Source organism: Bos mutus, chromosome 10, assembly GCF_027580195.1.
Source record: "Bos mutus isolate GX-2022 chromosome 10, NWIPB_WYAK_1.1, whole genome shotgun sequence".
Taxonomy (NCBI): Eukaryota; Metazoa; Chordata; class Mammalia; order Artiodactyla; family Bovidae; genus Bos; species Bos mutus.
In genome coordinates, this window is record NC_091626.1 from 14,683,387 (window position 1) to 14,705,175 (window position 21,789).

At 50.1% G+C, this 21,789-nt stretch overlaps 1 protein-coding gene across 1 annotated transcript in view; it reads right to left on the reverse strand.

Moving 5' to 3' along the window:
• The window catches only part of ITGA11 (integrin subunit alpha 11), a 133,178-nt gene that overhangs the window by 16,691 nt on the left and 94,698 nt on the right, over positions 1 to 21,789 (reverse strand). The window contains exons 12-20 of the mRNA XM_070377343.1: positions 19,274 to 19,422; positions 15,881 to 16,021; positions 15,419 to 15,622; positions 14,183 to 14,313; positions 9,019 to 9,185; positions 7,501 to 7,643; positions 6,099 to 6,209; positions 2,582 to 2,667; positions 891 to 1,098 (exon numbers count right to left, since the gene is read on the reverse strand). Of these exons, the coding sequence (XP_070233444.1) occupies positions 891 to 1,098; positions 2,582 to 2,667; positions 6,099 to 6,209; positions 7,501 to 7,643; positions 9,019 to 9,185; positions 14,183 to 14,313; positions 15,419 to 15,622; positions 15,881 to 16,021; positions 19,274 to 19,422 (1,340 nt within the window). The remainder of the gene's footprint in view (positions 1 to 890; positions 1,099 to 2,581; positions 2,668 to 6,098; positions 6,210 to 7,500; positions 7,644 to 9,018; positions 9,186 to 14,182; positions 14,314 to 15,418; positions 15,623 to 15,880; positions 16,022 to 19,273; positions 19,423 to 21,789) is intronic.

Sequence of the window (21,789 nt, forward strand, 5' to 3'; positions counted from 1 at the left end):
GCCCTGTGTGACCTTCTGGGGCTTCACGAAGCCACCCCAGGGAGTGTGGCACAGGGACCATGCTCTCTCGTGAATTGCGGGCAGGGGCCAGCTGCTGGGTGGGAATCCTGCTCCTCCACTTGCTGGCTGCCCAACCCTGTTCAGTCCACTTAAACCCTCTCTGAGCCTCCATCTCCTCCTGTGTACAGGGGGACACGACCACCACCATCACCTCCTGGGGTTGTTGAGAGGGTGAAATGTAAGCAGGCCTTGTAAGGGGTTACCAAGAGGGAGCAGGAGCTTGTTGGGAAAGGAGGGAGGGGGCCTTGGTGTGAAAGGGCAGGTGTACTGGGCAACAGTGGGGGCCAGTGGGGCCATAGGCGAGGGCGGAAGTGGCAGGGGTGGATGGGGAAGGAGGAAGGGGCTTGAATGCCGGAACAGGAGTTTGGGATTTGTTGTGAAAGCGGCTGGGAACCATGGGAAGCTTTAAAGTGGGGGAGAAGTCAGTTCTGATTCTTGTTAGAAGGACTTTTCTGAGAAAGTCTGGAGGGGGAACTGTAGGCAGAGGGTGTGTGCATGCTGTTGTGCACACATATGTGTGTGAATGTGTGTGTGTCCCTAACAAGGGCCAAGGGTGCAGGCTGAAGGAGATTCCTCTCCTTGGTTCTGAAAGGCTCAGACTGCCCTTCCCCGTGGGTCTCAGCCCTGGCTACACGCTGACATCACCCGGAAGCTTTAATAGCAGGCTGACCCAGGCCCCGCCCAGACCACATCAGTGAGAACGTCGGGCACAAGTACGGACACAGGGATCTCTAAGCTGCCAGGTGATTCTGAAGGGCAGGTAGGCCCCTACTTGGAGCCCTCCTCTCCTGCCTGTGCGCTTCCCCTCAGGCAGGCCACCAAGATCTTACCTTCTGGATCAAGCTGGCAAACTGCAGGTTTGCGGACTGGGAGATGTTTAGGACGGTGCTGTAGGCGTTCTCACCCTTGTTCTCCAGCAGGGCCTCCACTGCCACCCGCCGCCGCATGCTCTCTATGACGAAGACCGCTGCGTCAAAGGACAGCGTGTAGGCAGAGCAGTCCTGCACAGGCTTCCTCAGCACCCGCTGGCAGTACTCCCTGAGGCAAAGGGACGGGCAGGGATCAGGCACATGGGATGGGGAAGGCACGGGTAGGCCTCACTGTGCATGCATCAACCCGCCGTCAGCACGCTTCCCTTTGGGCTTTGGCTGCCAGGCAGCTCAGAGCTCAATTCAGAGACAATCCTGATTATTAGCCCAGCTGGTTAGAATCTTTGCTTCTACTCCTTTTCACAAGGTTTGGTTGTACTTTTTCTATTATTTATTTGTTTATTATTTGTATTTTTAACTGAAGTATGGCTGATGTACAATGTTGTATTAGTTTTAGGTGTATGGTCAAATGATTCAGTTATATATATTAATATATCTATATATATTTATTCTCTTTCAGATTCTTTTCCTTTATAAGCTTTATACACACACACACACACACACACACACACACACACACTTTTTTTTTGGCTGTGCCAAGCAGCATGTGGGATGTTAGTTCCCTGACCAGGGATCATACCGGTACCCCCTGCATTGGGAGCTCAGAGTCTTAACCACTGGACTGCCAGGCAAGTCCTTATTACAAGATACAGAATACAGTTTCCTGTGGTATACAGTAGATACTTATTGTTTATTTATTTATATATATACATATAAAATCATGTTATCAGAGAAGGCAATGGTAGCCCACTTCAGTACTCTTGCCTGGAAAATCCCATGGACGGAGGAGCCTGGTAGGCTGCAGTCCATGGGGTCGCTAAGAGTCGGACAGGACTGAGCAACTTCACTTTCACTTTTCACTTTCACGCATTGGAGAAGGAAATGGCAACCCACTCCAGTGTTCTTGCCTGGAGAATCCCAGGGACGGGGCAGCTAGTTGCGCTGCTGTCTATGAGGCTGCACAGAGTCGGACATGACTGAAGCGACTTAGCAGCAGCAGCAATCACGTTATACTATTTCCATTTACGGTATATGTTTATTATCTAATCATCTCTAGTTGAATAAAAGTTAAGCATAAATTTTTTGAAAACACATTACATAAATTTGAAATAGGATCATTATTTTTCCTTGTCTGCTAGTTTATTTCTTCCAGGGGATCGTGATCACCCTGCTCATCTCCCGCTAACTCCTTAGCATTGAGCCCAAGTGGTCAGTCCAAGGACCTCACAAGTCATCTAGTCTGGGAGTTGCACAATGAGTACTGAGAACGCTAGGTCCTCAGTCTCCACCTTTTCTTAGCTTTATAGTATAGAAAGGATTCTTTTTCTAAACAAAGCTTGAGAAGGTTGGATTAGACTAACTATCCATTTTAGAGAGGCAGTCACTTAGGCCCAGAGAGGGCTAGGCATTTCCCTGAGGTCACACAGGAGTTAGAGGCAGAGCCTAAGCTAGGCCCATGCTCCAAGTTCGGTGTTTGGTCCTTGCTGCCTAGGAGAAGGGCATGCAAGATTGTCATCCAGAGCCTTGGAAGCCCAGATCCACTGGCAGGGGAGCGAAAGGAGTCAGGGTGGAGAGGGGAGAAACCAACTCACATGGCTGTGGGCAGGTCACTGCGGGCATCTAGCAGGAGGTCAGGGACGCAGTGCTCATCCTCATTGCAGCCGTTCCAGAAGGGCACCTGGGCCAGGGAGAGGCAGGTATGGCGGCTGGAAAGGGCACCCACAGCCTCCAGTCCCGGTCTTCCCTGTGGCTCATCCCTTACCCTCACAGCACACCAGCTCCTCTCTCTGTGGCACTAGACATGGGCTTTGTTTTTTTTCTGCCCTTTTCACAGATACCATGCTGCTTTTGATCATGGCTTTGCATAGATAGTCCTTTCTTTAGAACATGGCTCAAAACTCAACTCATCCTGGGTCCCTTTCAATCCTCTAAGCAAGGTACCAGCACAGAACACCCACTTACCTGGCACCAGTCAACACTGATTGAGTGTTTACTGTGGGGAGGAAGCTCTCTGGTACTGGGGGTAAAGGATGAGGAATATACAGCCTCTGCTCTCAACTCATGGGGAAGATGGGTGTGTGAACAAATAATTACAGTGTGAAATACGCAAAATTTGTATGAGAAATAGAAGAGGCAGAGGGAGGAGAAGGTAATCTTGGCCCATGATGGTTGAGATGATTTCACAGAAGTGACAGTTGGTCAGAGTTCCAAAGGAGGACTGAGTTAACTGGGTGGATCAGGGAGAGGGTAGTCTGGGAAGAAGGACGAGTCTGTGCAAAGGGCCTGAGGCATGAGGCAGCATGGTAAGTTTGGGGAATAATGGTTATTTCGTGTTGCTGTAGTAAGGGGTGCAGGAGATGGAGAGATGGCTGGAGTCATGTTCTACAGCGTCATGGCGGTGGTATCTTGCAACTGATAGGAGTCACTGACCGCTTTAGGCTGGGACTGTCCTCCTAGACATGCATGTTGAAGACCCTACTGAGGAGGCTGCTGCAATGTTCACATAAGAGATGACGATGGTGTTGGTGTGGTTGTGGATGTGCAGAGTGGGAAACAGGTTAGGGACCTCAGAGGCAGAGCGGCAGGACCTGGAGTTCATCAGGACTAAGGGAGAAAAGGGTCCCGGATGTTGGCCAAGTTTCAAGTGTCTGAAAGGATGCCTACACCATTTATTTATAAATGGAGGGGTTATATGCAGGGGATCAGTTTGGGGCACACTGAGTTTAAAGTGCCTGTGACCCATCCGGGGAGAAGTGCTCAGTGGGTGGGTGGGTGTTCAAGTCTGGAGCTGAGTGGTGAAACAGGAGCACAGCCTAGATCAAGGGAGGGGAAGCTGGTATCAGAGGCCAGGTGTATCTTACGGTCACTGACTTCTCTGGAAGTGAGAAGAGGGGAGCTCCCTGAAAGTGTTAATCGCTCAGTCATGTCTGACTGTTTGTGATCCCATGGACTGTAGCCCACCAGGCTCCTCTGTCCATGGGATTCTCAAGGCAAGAATAACGGAGTGAGTTGCCATTCCCTTCTCTAGGGGATCTTCCCCATCCAGGATGGAACCCAGGTCTCCTGCATTGCAGGGAGACTCTTTACTGTCTGAGCCACCAGGGAAGCCCTTTCTCAGATCCAAGTTTTCTTGCTTTAGACACGTTTCTATTAAGTCTGCTCCTTAGCTTCCCCATCCATGGTGGATTTGTAGCTTGAAGCAGCTAGCAAGGAATACAAAGCAGAGCTATACAAAGGAGGGCAAAGCAAGGCTTTAAATGACAGGACATAACTCCAGACACTTTGGAAGCCCTTGGGAGCTTCACTGTATTCTAGCTTCCGAGTTCACCTTGGTGATTTCAAGTCTCCAATGAAATACGCCCCACCCCTGCCCAGCATACTGTTTAAGTGTGAAAACTATAGAATAACCCTCAGAAAAATTTCTATCCACTTGATTAAAAGGGATAATTTAACACGATAAGCATCTGTTATACTCAATTGTATGGAATGGCTCATTCTCCCCAGAGGCAAGATTTTATGGTACTAGAACAGTGCTGGGCGTTGAGGAGAAACTAAATAAGAACTTATAGCAGAGAGATGGGAAGAATGCTTCTAATTTGCTGGAGGCTAGAAATCTATATTGACAAGATTTTGAAACATCTAGCTGCTATCCAAAGCCCTTGGTAATATGCCCAGACTGACGGTTTCAGCTCTATTTCTCATCTTTTCTTTACACATCCCTTCATCCTGCTTGTTTCCACATCCACACCTTGGCTATGCTGTCAGCTTTCCTGGAATAAAAGCCTGTTGTCCCCATCTCATGTCTATTAAAGGACCATGGGAAGGCCACCTCCTCCAGGAATCCCTCCCCCCATCATCTCATTGCATGATGACACTACCTATGAGCTGATTCCTATTCTGACTTGGCCTATGACCTTGATCACCACCTTGCATCCGTATCATCATCAGAGAATACCTTTCCCATTCATCTGCCACGGGCTTCAGCAAGCTTATAGAATGAGTGACTCGTATCCACTCATGAGCTGTAGTGGCTTTGTAATGACTGTGATGGGGAAAATACTAAGATTCAGTGTATCCAGCTTTCCCCTGCTCACTAAGGAGGATTCCAGCCTTGCCAGGCCAGTATCACCCCCCTCTCCTGAACTGCATTTTCAGACACTCTCACTTACACATTTGTGACTCAGAATCAGGAGAAGAGGGAAGGTGTGAGGTGGGTGGTAGGTGGTGAGATGTGGCAGCTCTGGGAAGAGGAGGGAGCTGGGGGAGGCTGATGGGGGAGAATGAGAACAGAGATCTTCAGAAACCTTGCTGTTGACTACACAGTGCTTTTACGTCAGAGAAACACAAGCAAGCATGTGAGTAATTCTGAGACTGTTGTTTGCTGGCTGGGTTCTATATAATTCTCAGAGACAGTATAGAGGCTGGAACTCACGGGTCATGGTCTTAGACCACTGTGGAATATTTGACAGTTGTTTCCTAGATCCTCAGGGTTTATTTTGCCTGCTCTCCTAGAACAGATTAGATAGAACTGATAACTGTCTGACGTTTTCTTTGTGTGGGATTTATATGGAGTTGCAGACATAGGGAGCATCTGAATATTAGGTACCAGACAATTCCAATACTCCTAGAGCCAGGGATTGAGAAGTGTGGATTGAGGGGTGTGCAGAGCCATTGATGAGGCTAAAACAACTTATTTTTGGAATACTTGGAGCTGGGAGGACTGTCAATAAGTCGATCATTCAACCAGTGCAGACCAGGCTCTGTGGTTGAATCACTCTGTCTGGCCTCCAGTGTCCTTATCTGTAAATGAGGGAGGTGGTGATTAAGAACTAAAGTCCCTCTGATCCTGTGACTCTCAGGATCCATGCCAAGCTCACTCAGCTGGGGACACAGGAAACCTTGAAGGCTGGTCTTACCCTTAAGAAACCGCTCAGCACAGGTCACGAGGAAGGAGGGAAGGACATGCTGGGGGTCTGTGGGGCAGGAGATGGGAAGGTGCAATAGGGGGAAGAACTCATTTGTGCCCTCACAAAGCCTGGGCTTCTGGGAGGAGGTGAGGGCTGGGGTGGGGTATGTGCCAGAGCTGCTTCCCCGGGTGCCAGGACATACCGAGACCCTGAGGGTCGTGGGCCAGCCGTCATCCAGCATGGGGCCGTAGTCGGGGTCCTCCAGGGAATACTCGATTGAGAAGGTCACTGGCTTCACGTAGTCAGCGGTGTCCTGTGTGGGAGGAGATGAGGATGGGGTGAAGGCAGAGGGAACATTCATGTCTGGGCCAGGGCCGCTGAGAGAGAACTGTCATCTCCCTAAGCTGGGAGGGCAGCAACTTGTCAGCTCTGAGCATGAGTCCGTGGAGCCTTAGCATCTGTGGGTGGACAGAGGTTCCCAGATGGGTCTGCAGCTGGCGTGTGTGCTCCTGGAAAGGGCCCTTGGGTCCGTGTATGCCAGCCCCACCTCCTGCACGTTCCACCAACTCCAGATCATCCTTCAAGCCTGGGAACCTGTATTTTCAACCCCCAGCCTCTAGGAAGCCAGCCAGCAACACGTGCCCACACTCTGTTCAGACTGTTACTGACACTCTTGCACTGCATCATAACTATGTGATTCTGTGTTAGTCCTAGCCCCTCAGAAGCCTTTTAGCACTGTCCTAGCACTGTGACAAGGCTTAATAAATGTGTCAAATCAACGAAAGAAGACACAGGAATAGGGGCATTCAGGGGATGCTTAGAGCTGAATGAAGAATCCCTGAATCTCTCTCATGGAATGCAAATCTTGACATGAGTGGCTTCCTTGTGTTAAGGCATATCTAATAAGTTCCCAGATGACGATGCTGCTGGTCTTGGGGCCCCCACTTTGAGAACACAGACACGTCATAGGGGCGACACATTAACATACACTAGGACTCCTTATTTTTCTGATCTTTGCCCGTTGGATACTGAGGCCAGGTGGGCTCTCAGTGTTTCCTGTCTGTGTCTCCAAGGCTGGAGCTGTGCCTGGGTGTCTGGAGTTTCTGGGTGGAGGAATTGGCCCCCAGTGGCTCCCCTCTCTGCCAGGCTGGCGTCTGTTCCTCCCCCCAGCCTCTTCATGCCACTGGTCCACCTTCCTTGGTCTTCCTTTTTAGCTGATGCTTTGCTTATCCCTTCCTTCTGAGCCATGGCCCCTGACCCCCATTCTGTCTGCAAGATATCACTGAGCCCACCTCCCTCCTTAGATTTCACCCCCTGCTTAAGCAATGGTGGGCATGTGGGAGATGGCAAAGGGGATATCAGAGGAGGGTCCAGTGAGGTGGAGAAGCAGTGCGACCCAGCAGCCTCTGCTCTGGGGTATGAGTGTGGGTGCCCAAGGTCCAGGACACTGCTCCCTGCTGGCCTCCTGAGGTCTGCTGGGGGCTCAGCACCAGCCTGGCAGCAGCTGAGCTCTCTGCCTCTCCATGGCAGCACCTCCTCCAGCTCTGTTCTCTTCCTGGAGGAGCCTGGGCTCTGCTTCTGGGGCTGCAGGGCATCCGGCTCACCAGCACGTGGAAGCTGATCCGCTCACAGTGCTCCTGGCCGGAGGAGAGCAGGGCGGCCCTGTTGGTGTACCGGTCGCCACCCTCGTCCAGGTGGGCCCGCGGTGTGTACCGCCTCTCATCCATGGTGGCATTATACCTGATGCCTGGAGGAAGGAGAGGGGAAGACCATGGAGGTGGAGCCACATCTCCACCAAAGACTGTTTACTTCCCTTTACAAATAGCCTTCGGAAAGTCGGCCTCCTCCAGGAAGCCCTCCAGGCTGGCCAAGGAAGAGCTACTCCTCTCCCCTCATAAGGCTCAATGTAGGCAGGAAACTCCCACATGGAGAGCAAGCAGTACAGTGAGAAAAGCCAAAGGAAGGAACTAAAAAGAAGAGGGAGGCAGAAGAAGGAGAAAGGGAGATGGAATTGGCAGTGAAGGGATAAAGAAAGAGGAGGAGATGGAGGGGAGAGTGAACGCAGTGGAAGAGGCGAGGAGACAGTATGGGTGTCATGGTGATGCCCCCACTTGAGCCCCTTCTGGAGTCAACACAGCTCTGCCCTCTCCTGTCACCTTCCCAGGTCTCACCCTCTGCTCTGGGATCCTGTTGGGCCTGGATCTGAGTGTCTGCAGGTGGCAGTTCCCATCACACTAGGGAGGACTGGCCAGGCCCTGCCCACCAGCTTCTCAAACCTAAGACTGTTCTGAGGTTAAAGACTGCATTCCCCTCCCTTTCAACTGGGTTGATCTTTTGCTAAATGTAAGAAAAGCCCAGCCCCTTCTCTGGTACCACAGCAGCACTCTGGGTGTGCCAAGTCCTTGGTATTATTCTCCTTTCATAGAAGCTGAAAGAAGGACACCACCACCCAGGCTTGCCTTTGTTCTCATCTTCCTTCTGGAACACCCCTTTTTAAGTCATCTGATTGGTCCTGCTCCTTGGCTGAGCAGCTCTCTGTGGTCCCAGTTTCTTGCACTGGCCTAGTCTGGTCCTGGAACCTGCAGCTGCCACTTTCTGGGGATGACTGGGCCCAGGGCTGTCACAAGCCAGTGTCTGATCCCAGCCTTGGAAGAGAGTGAAGGACCCTCAGAAGGAAACTGTCCTGCTGTGGACTCAAGCTCACTTTGAGCAGAAACCACTGCTACTTGGGTCTTTATCCACCTGGTACCCTGTTTCAGATCCCTCATGGGTCTGACTCTTTCTCGGAATCTGACTTCACAGCTTCTACACCCTAAGCTATTAGACTGCTTCTCGTCCCCTGTTCTGATTCAAACCCTATCTCTGACTGTTTCCACCTTCCCCAGCCTCTCCCACATTGGTCACTGCTGCTCACTGCCATCGTCTCCCTGGCATGAGACCCCCTCTCTGCCCTTTGGAATGAGAGCACTGAATGGACATCTAGAAGTCATCAAACGTGGCTCTAGGTGTGACCCTGGCACTCAAAACCCATTTCAGCAAAAGCCCAGATTTAGAAACAGAGGAAACACAAAGTCCTCCGGGGAGAGACTAGAGCTGGGGGAGTGGGGAGGGGCCGGATTTACCGACTATTGCAGTTTGGTAATGGGGTGCCAGGAAGACGGGCGTGAAGCAGAGGAAGGCAGCCAGGCAGGTGGCATCTCTGCCGCTGCGTTTGCAATCCCTGTGAAAGATGTTGATCTTGGATGGCTCAAAGTGGAGGCTGGCATTGATCTGAACCACAGGGCGGGACCTGCAGGAGGAGGGAGAGAAGCAGGGGTGGGCAGGGTGCAAGGCTGCCCTGCTGGGACCTGGGGGAAGGTGGAGAGCCAGATGGAATGGGGTCTCTAAAACCACCACTGGAGGGTGAGGAGGTGGTGGGGCCTGCAGAGAGGGGCTCTGGTGTCACAGGATTGGGCAAAAATGTGCACAAGTAGTGAAGGGCAGGCTAAGTAATCTCATAGCCCCTCAAGGCAACCCTTTGTCATTTTCCTAGCGGTATGCTTGCTACAGACCATACTGACATCCTTTTGCCTCATCACATCAACCCTGCATGTCCACTACAGTAACCTGGAGAGCTTTAAAAACTCCTGATGTTTGAACTAGAAAAAAACATTTTAACATTTGTATGGAAATACAAAAGACTCCAAATAGCCAAAGCAATTCTGAGAAAGAAAAACAGCTGGAGGAATCAGGCTCCCTCACTTCAGACTACAATACAAAGCTACAGTAATCAAAACAGCATGGTACTAGCACAAAAACAGAAATATAGATCAATGGAACACGAAAAAAAAAGCCCAAAAATAAATCCACACACCTATGGTCAATTCTTTACCAGCTGAGCTACCACGGAATCCCTATGGTCAATTAATCTATTACAAAAGAGGCAAGAATATACAGTGGAGAAAAGACAGTCTCTTCAATAAATGGTGCCAGGAAAACTGGACAGCTACATGCAAACAAAATGAAACTAGAATATTCTCTAACACCATATAGAAAAATAAACTCAAAATGGATTAAAGACGCAAATTTAAGATTTGTGTTTTCCTGTGAAAACATTTCAAGATGTTTTCCTATGTTGGAGGACAACATAGCCAAGACACTCTTTGACATGAATTGCGGTAATATCTTTTTGGATACACTTCCTAGAGTAATGAAAATAAACACAAAAACAAACAAATGAGACTAATTAAACTTAAAAGCTTTTGCCTAGCAAAGGAAATCATAAACAACACAAAAAGACAACCCACAGAATGGGAGAAAATATTTGCAAATGAAGTGACTGACAAAGGATTAATCTCCAAAATATACAAATAGCTCATGCGGCTCAATATCAAAAAAGAAAACAACACAATCAAGAAATGAACAGAAGATCTAAATAGACATTTCTTCAAGGAAGACATACAGATGGCCAAAAAGCACAATAAGAGATGTCTAACATCCCTAATTACCAGAGAAATGCAAACCAAAACTACCAGGAGGGCTCACCTCACACTGGTCAGGATGGCATCATCAAAAAAATCTGCAGACAGTAAATGCCAGAGAGGGTGGGGAGAAAATGGAACCCTCCTTCACTGTTGGTGGTAATATAAATTGGTACACCAGTATGAAGGTTCCTTAAAAAACTAAAAATAGAACTACTACATGATCCAGCAGTCCCACTCCTGGGCATATATCCAAAGAAAACCATAATTCAAAAAGATACACGCACCCCAGTGTTCCCTGCAGCACTGTTTACAACAGCCAAGACAAGGAGACAATCTAAGTGTCCATCAGCAGAGGAACGGATAAGGAATATGTGGTGTACATACATACATATACATATGGAATATAAAATGGAATAGTACTCATCCATAAAAAATAATGAAATAATGATATTTACAGCAATATGGATGGACCTAGAAATTACCATATTAAGTGAAGTCAGAGAAAAACAAATATCATAAGATATCACTCATATGTGGAATCTAAAAAAAGATACAAATGAACATATTTACAGAACAGAAACAGAGTCACAGACTTTAAAAACAAACTTACAGTTACCAAACGTTAAAAATGGAGAGGAGAGATAAACTGGAAATATTTGGGATTAACATATATATAGTACTATATATATTGGAGAAGGCAATGGCAACCCACTCCAGTACTCTTGCTTGGAAAATCCCATACATGCAGGAGCCTGGTAGGCTGCAGTCCATGGGGTCGCTAAGAGTTGGGCATGACTGAGTAACTTCACTTTCACTTTTCACTTTCATGCATTGGAGAAGGAAATGGCAACCCACTCCAGTGTTCTTGCCTGGAGAATCCCAGGGACAGAGGAGCCTAGTGGGCTGCTGTCTGTGGGGTCGCACAGAGTCGGACATGACTGAAGCGACTTAGCAGCAGCAGCAGTACTATATATAAAATAATCAACAAGGCCCTACTGTATAGCACAGGAAACTCTACTCAATATTCTGTAATAACCTCTATGGGAAAAATCTCTGAAAAAAATGGACATATGTATAACTGAATCACTTTGCTGTACACCTGAAACACAACATTGTAAATCAACTATACTATAAAATAAAAATTAAAAAATCCTGATCCCCAAATTGCTCTCCTTGTCAAATCAAACCAGAATCAGCATCAACATGTTGTAAAGCAATGCTTCTCAGACTTCAGTATATTTGCACATTTCCTAGGGATCTTGTTAAAAAGCAGGCCTGGTATTCTAGCAAGCTCTCAGGTGATGTTAGTGCCTTTGGTACCTGGACCACACTTTGGAGAACGTGCGTGTTAAAGCACCCCGGGTGATTCCAGTGTGCAGCCAAAGGAGAAAATGACTCACAGTTCTAAGACTCCCCACTCATCCACCCATCCCAACACTGCCCCATCCAGGCAGTCAAGGAAATACGAATTTACTCTCGTATTGACTAAGTCAAATAGAGTTAGGGAAGGAAACTATTGCCTCTCCAAACCATGCATTTATATAAAAAGAAACAAGTGTAGTGAGTTTTACATGCTTCAGAGTTGTAGCATGATTATCTGTGCTAATACCCTGCTCTTCTTAGTGAAAGGGGGATGGCGCCGCCTCTGTGCTGTGGAGTGAGAAGGGTAAGTTTGAGTCTTGGCTCCTACTGGACAGACCACGTGATCTCTCTGACAGGGAATTGTGCGAATCAAAGTACGTAAGTGAGAATGCCCTTTGACATTGCAAAATGCTGTGTAAATATAATGGCTTTTATCAGTGGTTCTCAGACTTAGGTGCCTACTGGAAGCGAACACCTGGAGATTCTTTAAATGCCTGAGTTCTTGACCTAGAAATTTTACTTTAAGTGGTCAGGGTAAAGCCTGGGTAATGAGAGGTTTAAAAGCTCCCAGGTGATGCTAATGGCAGTCATGTTTGAGATCCAGGGAGTTTGACTCTAAATTTTCCCTAGAGGGCTTCAGCCCACAGTTTCAGCAGCACTCAGGTAGCACTCAGGTTTAGACATCACAAGCTAGGGCTTGACTGAATCCACTCTGTGGGACCGATTCTTCTGGTTGTATGTTTATCTTGTTTCCTGTAAAGAACGTAGTTTATGTATTGCCCCACAGACTTGGGAGACAACATCTACCCCCTAACCTGGGCCTTGTTCACCTGTCTTGCTTCCTGGCTAGAACCAAAGCAGTGAATACATTTAGCCCAAGCTGCTGTCTCTACCAAAGACCTAAGATCCCCACCTGATAGGCTGTGGTGCCAGTGCAACTTCCGGGCGGGACCTGCAGAGACCCCGCTTCCTCGGTGCTGCCCAGAGGTGTGGGGCAGCTGACACTTGGGCCCTGGCACTGGGGGGACACTAGGAACTCGCAGATACACTGCTCCCCGTTGCTCCCCTAAGGGGCTGTTGCAGAAAGCAGAGGCTGTATTCTTTCTGCCTCTCTGGAGATGCTGGAGCAGGGAGCTGCCCAGAGTGTGAGTCTGCAGCTCATTAGGTACTTTCCTCTCGAATCCCTCTCCTCCTCTCCTGCTTCAGTTCCCCTGGACCCTCACTTCTGCTTCTGAGACTGAAGTCCCTCCCACAGCAGCGCAGACGCACAAGCTTTCGCCTCAGGCTCTGTTTTCCAGGGAACCTGGACTAAGACATTTCCTGAGTGGAATGTAATATTCTTGAGGACCAAGAACCTAAAGATTCTCCCCGTGAAGTCATCAGTTATCTCTGTTTAACATCTTTCTTAAGTTGTATGAAAATGTGATTGCACTTGTATAAAATTATATGCAGATGGTAAAAGAATGGTAGGGAAATGCCAAAATATTAATAGTGGTAATGTTAAGGTGATGAAACTATGAGTGATTTATTTCACAAATTTTCTTTAAGTTATTGTATTTATAATAAAAGTATCAACATATATAAAATTAGCTCAAATTAAAGTTTCTTTTTGGCTAAAAAAGTAGCTGACACATCACTCAGTAGAATAGATGGACTTTTAGAAAACCTTTTTTTTTTAAAAGTTGCAGACCATTGCTTAACACAGACCCCAAGTACAAATGCATGGCAAATATCCATGGACTGGTACAGAAATGAGATCCTGAGAAAGGAAACCAGGAGTCAGAAGGGATTTGGAGGAAAGAAATCTTTCACACTAGGGGAGAAGGAAATCCTCCAAGCTGAGGAGAATATCCTCAGCCTGTCCCTTTAAGAGAAGCCAAGTGGGAGAAATGCCCCAGTAATCAGAACTTGTAGGAAAAAGTCTAAGGGGGTTTTTGGCCACTGCTGCTGCTGCTGCTAAGTCGCTTCAGTTGTGTCCGACTCTGTGCGACCCCATAGACGGCAGCCCACCAGGCTCCCCCGTCCCTGGGATTCTCCAGGCAAGAACACTGGAGTGGGTTGCCATTTCCTTCTCCAATGCATGAAAGTGAAAAGTGAAAGTGAAGTTGCTCGGTTGTGTCTGACTCTTAGCTACCCCATGGACTGCAGCCTACCAGGCTCCTCCATCCATGGGATTTTCCAGGCAAGAGTACTGGAGTGAGGTGCCATCGCCTTCTCCCTTTAGCCACTAAATAGCTCTAAAATCTCTGAACCCCACTGAGAAGAGGGATTTGGACTTCAAAATAACTTACAGTGAATCCATAAAAAGGAAATTCATAGTCACAACGGGATAAGAACAGGGTGAATTTGGCCGACAATGATTAAAAACAAGAGACAAAGAGTCTAAAGTGTGTCTTTTAAAGCCTGTATCCATCAGGACCCTCAAGAGAGCCCAAGAATTGTGAAAAATGGGGGAACCAACCACAAAATCACGGCATTGCCAAGCGCGCCCACTGCCAAGTCCACGAGCCCGTCTTCATCGAGGTCCAGCTGCCCGTGAATGCTGCAGCCAAAATACTGGAGGCCAGGAGCCAGCTCTGAGGCGGGGATTCTCTGCAGGAAGCAGAAGGAAAGAGCTGGGTGTGGGCACCCTAAGGAGAAAACACAACTGGGAGCCCTGGAGACAGTCTGTCTGAAATTATCAGGAAACTTCCTCAGCCCAAAGCTATCTCCTCTCCTGGTCTGTTTTGGAACCTGAAATTTCTACCATTAAGTCATTCTTTTGGATTAAATAACGTGTCATAAAAGGGTTCTCCACTGAAGAGGGAAAAGGAGGAAAGATGGGGTAGGAGATAAAAGATACAAACTATTATGTATAAAGTAAATAAGCTATGAAGATATATTATACAACACAGGGGATATAGCCAATATTTTATAATAACTATACATGGAATATAACCTTTAAAAATTGTGAACCACTCTGATGTACATCTGCAACATATAATATTGTACATCAATTATTTAAGAAAAGAATTCCCCACGGGATGTAAACACACATTACATGGCAGGTAACCCATCACTATCTCTAAGTGTGGTATATTAGGCTAGCTTACTAATAAAACAGGCAAAAGTGATGACCCTGAGGGGAAGGCGCTTGGGATGGCTCACTTTTGGGTATAGCACTGTTTCTATCCTGAGGCATTTCCAGAGAAGAGGAGCCCAAATAGGCCTTCTCCATTCATTTGTTCAGCTGTGTCCGACTGTTTGCAACCCCACGGACTTTAGCACTCCAGGCTCCTCTGTCCATGGGACTTCCCAGGCAAGAATACTGGAGTGGGTTGCCATTTCCTTCTCCAGGGGATCTTCCTGGACCAGGGAACGAACCAGCGTCTCCTGTGTTGGGAGGCAGATTCTCTACCACTGAGCCATTAGGGAAGCCCCAGGTCTTCTCCACATGTAGTCAGTTGCATGAAAGCATGTGAGGGCCAGCGGGATTCAGGTCCTTGGGGGGTTTTGTTATTGCTGTTGTTGGGAGATGAAGTTAAGCAGGGAGAGGGTATCCACAGGAGTGACGGGAAGGTCTTGAGACTAATTTCAACTTGAGGCAGGTAGAGCTAGGACAGATGGCAATCCTTTCCTGGGTGAGGACAGGGAATGAGATACTAGGACTCCAAGTTCTAGCTCCATTCATTCTGGGGGTTAGGGTGGGGGGCGGCACCTGCTTCGGCGTCTTCAGGATGCTGCCTTGGAAGCCGTGGTAGATGTAGAGAACGCCCCCGTGGTTGTCTTCCAGAGGGGCCCCCACCACCACATCGTTGTAGGAATCTTGATTGAGGTCCCTAACGGAGGCGATGGAGGAGCCGAATCGGGCGTTCTGGTAACCGTGGGAATCCTTCAACGTTCCATTGTAAACAAACCGGTCCTGCAAAATCAGGGGCAGGAAAAGGCTCAGGGGGCTTGGCAAGGGCTCTCAGGGTCATGACCCACTCTGGCCTGCACCATCCCCCTCTGTGTTTCTCTGTTTCTTTCCCGCTACATAAACCCAAGGGCAGAGGCGGTTCCTCTCCTCTCCAGTCTGCAGGCATGCGCTGGCCTCCGCTTCCCAGCTTCCCTCATGGACACCTGATCAAGGCATGCGTCAGGTGCCCCTGGAAAGCTGGCCAGCATCCGCGCTCCGTACCTGTCTCAGGTTATAGACGTACACCCTGCCCCGCTCTCCGCCCTCGCTGAAGTACATGGGCGCGCCCACCAGCAGGACATCAGTCACACCATCTTCGTCCACGTCCACCGAGGTGATCTCGCTCCCGTAGTAAGAGCCTATCTGCGGCACAGGGATGGGGGAGGGGCATGGGGCTGGGTTGCTGAGAGGCCTCCCCTTACCAGTGGGCAGCCTTTGACTCAGACTCTCTGCTGAAAGAATGAGGGCCCCCACCCCCGCCAACCCTTTGCTCCTTAACCATTCCACCACCACTTGACTTTCCATTATTTAACTTTTGTTGTTCAGTTTTTAAGTCCTGTCTGACTCTTTGTGACCCCCATGGACTGCAGCACACCAGGCTTCCCCATCCTTCACTGTCTCCTGGAGTTTGCTCAAACTCATGTCCACTGAGTCAGGGATGCCATCCAACCACCTCTTCCTCTGTCACACCTTTCTCCTCTTGCCCTCAATCTTTCCCAGCATCAGAATCTTTTTCAATGAGTCAGCTCTTTGCATCAGGTAGCCAAAGTATTGGAGCTTCAGCATCAGTCCTTCCAATGAATATTCAGGTTTGATCTCCTTGCCGTCCAAGGGACTCAAGAGTCTTCTCTGGCACCATAGTTCGAAAGCATCAATTCTTTGGCACTCAGTCTTCTTTATGCTCCAACTGTCACATCCATACATGACTACTGGAAAAGCCATAGGTTTGACTATATGGTATAACATTCCAAATTATGCATGTGCCAAACGTGTTTAATCAGTCCTCTGTTGGACATTTAACTCATTTTCAATATTTTATTTTCCAAATAACTGGGCTTAGCACCTTGGGTGGTGACTTGTGATTTCTTCTCAGTATTTGAGCACTTACTGTGTTCCTCTCTCGCCTTGGGTGCAATGCCTCCAACTCAGCTAGAAACCTAAGGGTCCTCCTGGCTCCACTCCCATCTCTCCCACCTGCAGTCTCCCCACAAGTCCACTTGGTGGATGCCAAACATGTCCCAAATCCATCTACTTCCCTCCTCTTCTGATGCTTCTTCCTCAGGAGAGGCACCTTCCAAAGGAAGGACCCCCTCCCCGCCCATCTCCAGACTGGCGCTCCAGCCCACCCCTGTGGGGAGCTCGAGTGGCTTCCAGAAGCTGACCATGCCCCTTCCTTGCTTTGGGAGGGAATGTCCAACCTGCAGTGTGACCCTCCTGGACTGGCCTCCCCGCCTCCCCAGCCTCTGGCTCCCACCCTCTGGCTCCCACATTCCCCCTGACAGTGATTTCTCTCACTGTCAGAAATTTTTTCTCTCACTGTCAGATTTTTTTCAGAAATCACTGAAGTGATTTCTCTTCTCCAAAAGCCCCCTGCTCTGGCAGGCTTCCCAGCTTCCCCTGCACATACTTCTCTTTAGCCTCTACCCTTTTCTCCTCCCCTCTCTCCAGGTCATGTCTATCATCCTACAGGTCACTTCCTGTTCAAAGACATCCCTGGCCTTCCCGACTCCATCCCCTGCCGTGGGGTCCCTTTCTTCATGCTCTCCCCCAGCCCCGTCCTCCTCCCCCCTAGCACTGGTTCCCTCCACAGACGCCCCCCAACACTGGGTGCTGCTCCTGTCTCATTCCGTCCAGGCCTGGGCACTGTGCCTGGCACACAGGAGGTACTCTATAAATGTTTATAGGAGCAAGGGGTTGGTCAGGAAAGAAAAGGAGCCCTTCCCAAGGACAGGCCCTGCGTGAGGCACTTTACAGCCTCACGCTGTCTTGGGAGAAATCATTGTCCTTACTTCACAGGGAAGGAACTGAAGCTCAGAGAATTTGAGTCACTAACCCAAGGTCAGAAGGCCGGTTACAGCCAAATTGGGTTGGAACTCTGATCCATCTGACACCCAAGCCCATGATTCTCCCTTCCCGGCTTGGGGTGTTTTCGGAAGAAATTTATCCTCAAGCATTAAAAACTTTTAACTGAGGAGAATGAAAAAAAAAATACAGAAAAGGGGAAAAAGGAAATTATAAACACGGTATGGGGAGGGGAGAGATGTGCCTACACAGAATGATTACGAGGCAGACAGAGAGCAAAGAGGGAGGCGGAGAGAGACTGTCTAAACATGTGGCCTCAGCTATATGGGTCACGGTGATTTGGAATCCACTTAACTTAGCTGCTTTCAGTGCTGCGGTTTCTTGTTTGGATGTTGGAGGCAGATCCAGGCAGTAAAAATGTCATATATTCTTCGGCGAATTCCCTCCGGCTCTCAAGGTCTAACCTTGGATTCCTGAGGGCCGGCCCTGGGTGGGGTATGGGCAGGCAGTGTGGAGGCTGGGACCAGAGCAGCGCCCGGGTCCCCGGTGCCCTTGGGATGGGAAGAGGGATGGTGAAAGGATGGCTCCCTGCAGCTAGAGGGACTGAGGTTAGACCTGGCCGAGAGCGTGTCCTCATGGCCAAGGGCAGTAGAAGAGGCAGGAAGCAGGGCTGTTCCCAGGCTCTGGAGCACCAGGGGCAAGCCAAGAATAACAGGAAGGAGCTGGACAGGGCTCAGCTCAGCGCAGGGTGCCATGGACACTGGATGCTGCCAGGCAGGAGGGGCGAAGGCCTTGTGTGGGGGTCGTTGGGGTCAGGAGGTAGCACAAAGTAGGCAGCCCCACCAAGAGTCCAGGATTCTGAGCTTTACCCAGTGCATCTCCCCAATAACCTTGGAAAAGCTGTGTTGCTTCTCAGGACCACAGTTTTCCTGGGCTATTGAAAACCTGTATCAGAACCCTGTTTCCTGATCTTTTCACTATCCCTGACTTTAATCATAGCTTTCCCCCGTGCATTCAGACCTTCTAACATGAGACTGCCCACCACGTCTTGGGGGGTGCTGTGATATTGGCAGTTGTACCGTTCTGCATCATGCCCGTTCCAGGGAAGGAAAGAAGTTGGCATCTTGGTGCACCCCTGGGGCCTTGTTGTGGGCAGAGGCATGACTCCTCCCACTTCTGGTAGCACCAAGGTGGCATGAGGAACATGAGTGCCCCTTCAGATGCCTAGGGGCCTTGTCAGCCCAAGCTGGGAAGTCATAGCCTGGAGGTTGCCTCTGCTAGAGCCCTGAACTCTAGACACGACCAGAGAGATGCTGGTGGTGGGGGGCAGAGGTCTGGCTAGTGCACCAGAGACAAGGGCTCCATGGGTTCTCCCAGGTTCTCGTTGCAGCAGCAGGGTCTGAGATCTGGCTGTCTGGGGAGGGAGCATCAGCTCTAAGGTGGGTATAAAGAAGGCATACCCCCCTAGCCAGGAAGGATGTTTCTGGATCTGGGGGCAGTCCTGTGAGGGACGAGCTGAGTTGCAGTCCCTCCCAGCCTCGCCACCCCTGCTGTCCCGCCTGTCGGCCCCACCCCCAGCCCCCTCTGCGTTACCTGCTCGCCCCGCAGGGCCTGGTGGATGGTGAGACTCCGGTTGCTGTGCATGGTGAACAGGATGACTTTGCCTGTGTGGTTGAACCGGGGGGCTCCGGCCACGTACACCCGCCCCTGCCTGGAGGACACGACCGATGTGACTGTGTACCCTGCCGTGGGAGGAAACAGGCTGGTCTCTGACCCCGCGGCCTGGCAGACCTCGCCAGGGCCTGGCAGCATGGGTGGGCTGCTGAAAGGAGAGTATTCAGAGCAGGCTGAGCAGATGGTAGTTCTAGACGGTGGTTCCCAGGCTCAGCTGAGGAGGAGGCCTGGAAGAGGCAGGGCTTGGAAGGGGCTGGTGGACGGTGCAGGGAACTCACTGCGCCCACCCTCTGCTGGAGGGCATCGAAAGAAGCCAGGTGGGGTCACTAAAAGGCATCGCTGACCTGGAACATGCACATCGCCTGCTTCACTCTCCCCACAGGTGAGCACGTGGGGGAGCAGGGAGGCGAGAGAACAAACCCTAGCCATGCTTCTTTTTATATTGGGCTGGCTTTGTTTCTGATCCCCACCAGTAGTCTCTCTGGGGACCAGGCAATGTCCTCTTCATTACCAGAATGCCCTGCTAAGTGGTCCACCAAAAACTGAAGGGTTGGCTGTGCAGAGGCAAGGAACTGCTCTGCTCAGGGCATGCAGGTAGGGGGTCTCAGAGATTCCTGCAGCCCCAAAGCGGGGAGTGCCCAGGCTTCTCTGCATCCACACACGTATGCCACTCAGAAGAGAACAAGACGGAAACCCAGGGGCTCTTTAGGAAAGGCCTCCAATCCATGTTCTCGGGATCAGTGCCCGGTCCCTGTGAATTTCCAGTCGAGCACCCAGCTCTGGGTGCAGCGTCCTCAGACAACCCTCCTGAAAGTGGGACCCTTGCAGGTGTGCAAAGCCGAGAGTCCTACTTCCTGCCAGTTGATTTGGAGGGTGGATCCCTGTTTTTAGATGGGTGCCAGGCCTTGCTGGCAATTCCTGGGTGCTTTCTGGGGAATGAGCGGCTCCTTCTGCTGTGTGTGCATGCCTGTGTGCACGCCTGTGTATATGTGGGTAACTGTGTCTCGGGTTCCACTAGTTGCTTTCAGAGTGGCTGCGGGATGCACAGAAGCCAACTCACAGTGGCCGGGAGTGTGGGTGCAGTAGGGTGGGAAACTGGTTCTAGATACAACATCTTTGACACTTGGAAAGGTGTTCTGGGATGTGGGATAGGTGAAAGCAGGATATCGCATGGAGGGTGGCTAATGGCTGTGAATTCAGAGCAATCACAAAAACACAAGGGTAGAGCAGGCTTAGCGTTGTGCGGTGGAGCAAGGGTTTCTTCTAAGCTGAGCCCTCAGCGGCATTACTGAGAGTATTCTCATTGACCCCAGGCGTTTGGGGTTCCCGGAAGGAGGGACAGTGGTAACGGGAGGGTCCTGGGGGCTGAGTGTCCTGGGGGCAGGCGAGGGCCGACTCTCAAAGCTCTAAGCAGTGCTGAGAGCTTCCTGCTTCCCTGCTGGCTGTGGTTGCAGTTCCCATGTGGCTCTGACCAGCAGGCAAGGCCACCCTGAAAGCTAGAGAGCCTCCCTGAAGGCCCGGGGCCGGAAGTCCATCAGCTTCCCCAGTGTGGAGGCGGAGAGCCTGGCCTCCCGGTCTCCTTCCCCAAACTCCCCATCTCCCTTGGGGCACAGAGGGAGGAATCTTCCAGAGATCCCCCACAGTGCCCTCGCTGGATGAACCCCCAGAGAGAGGAGGAGCAGAAAGGCGCTCCCTCCGGACTCCCACCCAAGGAGGGACCATGGTTGGGCCTCATGAAGGGTCTTCTGGGAGGAGGAACGACCTTCCCACCACAGAGAGGCCCACTGACAACTTAGTTCACGGAGAAGTGGGGTCTGAGGCTGCATTGGTGATAACGTCACAGCTGGTAGACTCAGTTCAGGAACTCAGGAAGACTTACAGACAACGTGAGCGCTTCTCCTTTCCTCTGGTTCAGCCCTTTCTGCATGAATGGCAGAGGCTCGCTACTACAAAACTGGAGGTGACTGGGTTATGGTTAAGGTCTCACAGCTGGGACCTGTCACCACCAGGTCAATGACTCACACTTTTCTTTTTACGACCACCTTAAGGTGCTTAAGGTGAGCTTCCCTTGTGGCTCAGCTGGTAACGAATCTGCCTGCAATGCAGGAGACCTGGGTTTGATCCCTGGGTTGGGAAGATCCCCTGGAGAAGGGAAAGGCTATCCACTCCAGTATTCTGGCCTCGCAAAGAGTTGGACATGACTGAGCCACTTTCACTCACACTAAGGTGCTTAATGGGAGATGACTCCTGCCTTGATCATAACACAAAGATTTGGACATGACTGAGTGACTGAACTGAACTGAACACATCCTCAGCTCTCATTTTTTCCTTGGGGAGGCAGACTTCCTGCACTCGATTCTTTTTTTTTTTTTTTCTGCACTCGATTCTGAAAGCATACCAACAGCTGCCGGAGACTCTAGAGGCATCAGTGGAAA